Source organism: Elephantulus edwardii, unplaced genomic scaffold (genome assembly GCF_000299155.1).
Source record: "Elephantulus edwardii isolate Elephantulus edwardi_28Jun2011 unplaced genomic scaffold, EleEdw1.0 scaffold00026, whole genome shotgun sequence".
Taxonomy (NCBI): domain Eukaryota; kingdom Metazoa; phylum Chordata; class Mammalia; order Macroscelidea; family Macroscelididae; genus Elephantulus; species Elephantulus edwardii.
Genome location: NW_006399776.1, coordinates 17,824,550 through 17,829,097, shown reverse-complemented (window position 1 = coordinate 17,829,097; position 4,548 = coordinate 17,824,550). Strand labels below are relative to the sequence as shown.

Here is a 4,548-nt window from a genome sequence, read left to right as displayed (position 1 = left end):
GTGAAGTGTATATAGAGTCACAGTTGTTGTTGTTTTTTGCCATAGAGTGGGATCCCCAGGAGGAGATTGCCCATCCTTCTAGTCATAGACTTTTATAAAAGGATAAGCTTCAAGTCACACTTTCATGCAAATGCTCTCCTTACTCAAGTCATCACTCTTACTCAAGTCACAACCTTGCTTGAGCCACATCCTTTATCTTATGAGATAAAAGGAGAAAGAAGTAGGAGGAGAAAAATCTCACTACCACAAAGTAAGAAGAGCTGGAAACAGAGAGTGTTCTTTGGACACAGTTCATCTGTACTAAGAGTCTTCTAGAGTCAAAGAAAAACTGATGCCAAGACACATGGAAATGTCTGATAAATGCTGGGCCACAGATGCTAAAAGAGGAAAAAGCCTTCCTCCAGAGCTGACAGTGTAAGACTTTCCATAGAGTTAATGCTCTGAATTCCAATAGCTAGCCTTAAAATGTGAGAAAACACCCTGTTTATTAAATCCATCTATCTGAGGTATTTCTGTCATAACAACACTGTTACTGCTGTTGTTGTGTGCCACCGAGTCGGAACTGTGCCATGACTGACTCTCAGTGGATTTTCAGAAGCACCAGATCACACAAGAGGAGACTGTATATCCTTCTCCCACTGAGCAGCAGGTGGTTTTGAATCATATGTCTTTGGGATTGCAGTGCAGTTTCTTACCACTAGCCCACCAGAACTCCCTAATAGCACTAGATAGTTAAACATAACAGCCATAGCTAATTAAAATATTTACCTACCAAAATACTCTAAACTGAATCTGGTATATAGTTGTAAATTATTCGTCCTAAAACTATTAAAATTATATTTTAGTCAGGATTACTAGAAATATGTTACTTTAAACACTTTTTAGGCTAGACTTGTTAAGATGAAAGAAAACCACACAGTAAAAAAAGAATGAAAGTTGATGTCCTTAAAAGAGAGAGGAAATTGAAGAATTATATTTTATAAAAAGAAAGAAATGTTGAAATATCAACCGAGTAAATAAAATTTCATTCATGTAATCAATTATTTTTCTGTGCATCTACCATTAAATCATGTAACTATCCAATGATCCACCCGACATTATTTGTTGTGTCTTTTCTATCTACCAGACATATTGGTGAACTGAAATATCTTTTTGTTTGTTAAAACACTTTTGTGGGAAGCCTGGGAAATTCTTAATATCCAATGGCTAGGAAACAACCTGTACTTTTTCATGTAACAGTTGTATTAATTTGTGTACTCCAGAGAACTAACTCAGAATTCAGATCCTATTTCATATTCTTTAAAACTAGTCCTGGATATAGAACTTGTTGTTGTTTACCCTTGAGTTGGAACTGACTCATAGCAGACTATCTGTGGGTTTTCAGAGGCAATTATTCACACAAGAGGAGATTGCTCATTCTTCTCCCATGGAGCAGCTGATGGCCTCAAACCGTGTGCCTTTGGGATTGCAGGGTAACTTCTTGTCAGTAGACCACCAATGCTTCCTATATAGAACTTAGAAATGTGTGTGTGTGTGTGTGTGTGTGTGTGTGTGTGTGTGTGTGTGTGTTTAAAATTCATTGGTGAAAGCTTGTATGGATTATTTAGTGGGTGACCTAAAGTAAACCTCACAATTGATTCCCAATTCCTAAACCAGTAAAAGGGATGTTCAAACTACCCATTATTGACCAATTTTTTTTTGACCAATTCTTAATCCCAGAGACTAGCTCAGAACACTTGGAAGGAAAAAGGCTAACCTCCAAATTCCCTAGCATTTTGATGTTCCGACAAGCTGTAGCTAGGGGTAAGGAGCTGTGATGTCAAACTGAAGGCACATGTATCAGCTGCTCCATAAGAGAAACTGGATGAAATGTGTTTACAGCATTGAAGTCTATGGGGGGAGAGAATAGCCTAAAAGTATTATATTGTAGGGCATTATTTTTATCGTAGGAGTATGCAATGAGGGCTGCAGAGTGGATTATGTTTGGGGGTAGAGGTGGGGTTTGGAGAGGTGCAGAGGGGGGGGATTTTGTACCAATGAGGGAGTTTTTCTTTTGCTTTTCAAGGAGAGGAGCAAAGTGAAGGGGGGGGGAGGGGTTTGTGCTGGGAGAAGGGTGCAACAATGAATGAATGGAATCCCAAAATCTCTGTAGATGTTCATTGAAATGAAAAATAAACAACCTAAATTAAAAAAAAAAGAGAGAAAACGATGGGTAACCAATTCCTGTGTGGTTTACTGCCACTGAAAACTCGCTGGAGGGTCACCATAGGTCAATTCTGACTCAATAGTACATAACAACAAGAGCTAAAAGAAGCAAAAGTTATTGGCATGTATTACTTTATACCTTCATTTCCCTTTCACTATGTAACTCTATTGGCATTCTCACTTAAGGTGATCCTGTAATATGAGAGGAGACACAATGTAAAATTTTACAGTAACAGCAAGAGAATTTACTGGAAGATAGAATGAGACACAACTCAAATATAACCTCATTGTCATCAAGTCCGAATCCAGTGGGATTTTTCAAAGTTTTAAATCCCTTGAGAACAGATTACCCATCTTTCACCTTCAGTCATTGGTGGGTTCTAACCCCCTACCTACAGCACAGCTCTCTATGGTCTCCAACAGTATGATCATGTTCTAACTGAGCGAAGAGAGGGAAAGTAATTTTCAAAATTTTTATATTTTCTTTTCAACTTGGATTTTTTTTTTAATATAAACCAACCTACATATTCATGAGTTTCTTTCCTATAGGCTTCTGATTAAGGTGAACTTCAAAAGACATACGATACTTCTCAGCAAAAAATGTCATCACATTAATAATGCATATGCATAATAAGTGACTGGATGGCACTTAACAACAACAACAAAACACAATACACACATAATGCCCATAAGAAACTAACTTGTGAGGGGACTGTGTTAATTGCATAAACTTTACAATATGCATTTGCAATTACTTGGGGAAAATTTGGAGGGAAGAAGCGAGGCAGCATTCATTGTGGCAGCTCAAACACGTTGTCTGTTGGACCATCTCTTTGTTGAAAGGCAGTGGAAGGATCTGGAAATGTCATAACTTCCTGGGGATACTCCTTCAGATTCTTAACTCCTATATTTAATGCATGTGGTTACCTTCTTGACAAGTGGCTCCCAATTCTGCTTGTCCTGTGGATACCAAGTAACAGCGTCAGGTACAAAGTCTTATAGATACTGTTGCCTCAAGTTTCCATGATTTCATAAGATCAAATCTTGCAGCAAATTCCTTCATATATTATTACTTTCAGGCTCTGCTTTTTTTATGGAGCAGTGACTTATTTCAAGAGTAATTACAATTTCATATTTTTTTTCTTTTCTTTCAGGTAAATCTGGAGTTCACAGTGACCAAGAGCATGAAGGAAGGAAATCATTCAGTGGTGTCTGAATTTTTGCTGGTGGGACTCACCAGTTCCTTGGAGATACAACTTGTTCTCTTTCTTGTTTTCTCTGTTTTCTACACAGCAGGTATTTTAGGGAACCTGCTCATTGTGCTCACAGTGATAACTGATTCCCACTTGCACTCCCCCATGTACTTCTTACTGGCCAACCTCTCCTTCATTGATGTGTGGGTTTCCACTAGTGCAGCTCCAAAGATGATTGCTGATCTTTTCAAAGAAGTAAAAGTAATCTCTTTCCAAGGCTGCATAGCTCAGATGTTCTTCATTCATCTTATTGGAGGAACTGAGATGGTCCTGCTCATAGTCATGGCCCTTGACAGATATGTTGCTATATGCAGACCTCTCCACTACCTGACCATCATGAACTTCAGGACTTGTATTTCCTTCGTGGTGGCTGCCTGGACCATTGGAATCATCCACTCATTGATCCAACTAGTATTTGTTGTAAATCTACCATTCTGTGGCCCCAGTGAATTGGGCAGCTTTTACTGTGATCTTCCTCGCTTTATCAGACTTGCCTGCACAAATACCTACAGACTGGAGCTCATGATCACTGCCAACAGTGGGCTTATCTCCCTGGGAACCTTTTTCATTTTGATTATCTCCTACGTCTTCATATTGGTCACTGTTCGGCAACATTCTTCAAGTGGATTATCAAAGGCCCTTTCGACACTGTCAGCTCATATTACAGTTGTAATCTTGTTTTTTGGTCCATGCATCTTTGTGTACTTGTGGCCTTTTCCCACAGTGCCAGTGGACAAATTCCTTGCCATTTTTGATGTATTTATCACTCCATTTCTGAACCCTGTCATCTACACCTTTAGGAATAAAGAGATGAAGATGGCAATGAGGAGACTATTAAGCCAGATCTGGAGTTTTAGGATGCAGTTTTAAATGATATTGATATCAAGAAAGATAAGATTATCTAATAGTCTCTGTTCATGCTATAAACATACATTAATATATGTCAACTTCCAACTTTTCCTTGTTCCTCTTGATAAAGAAAGATTATAGATCTGCCTGATCTAGATTAAATCTCTTTTCCTGCTCTACTTTCTAAGAGGGACCCTTTCTTTTTTTTAAATTTTATTTTATTAATTTTAACGAACATTTA

The 4,548-nt window shown here is 38.2% G+C and overlaps 1 protein-coding gene across 1 annotated transcript; it reads left to right on the top strand.

Annotated features, from left to right (window-relative positions):
• Positions 1-3,389: 3,389 nt before the first annotated feature.
• Positions 3,390-4,328, top strand: LOC102850105 (olfactory receptor 4F15-like). The gene has a single exon (XM_006883237.1). It carries the CDS (start codon positions 3,390-3,392, stop codon positions 4,326-4,328), a length of 939 nt encoding a protein of 312 aa, XP_006883299.1.
• Positions 4,329-4,548: the final 220 nt, after the last annotated feature.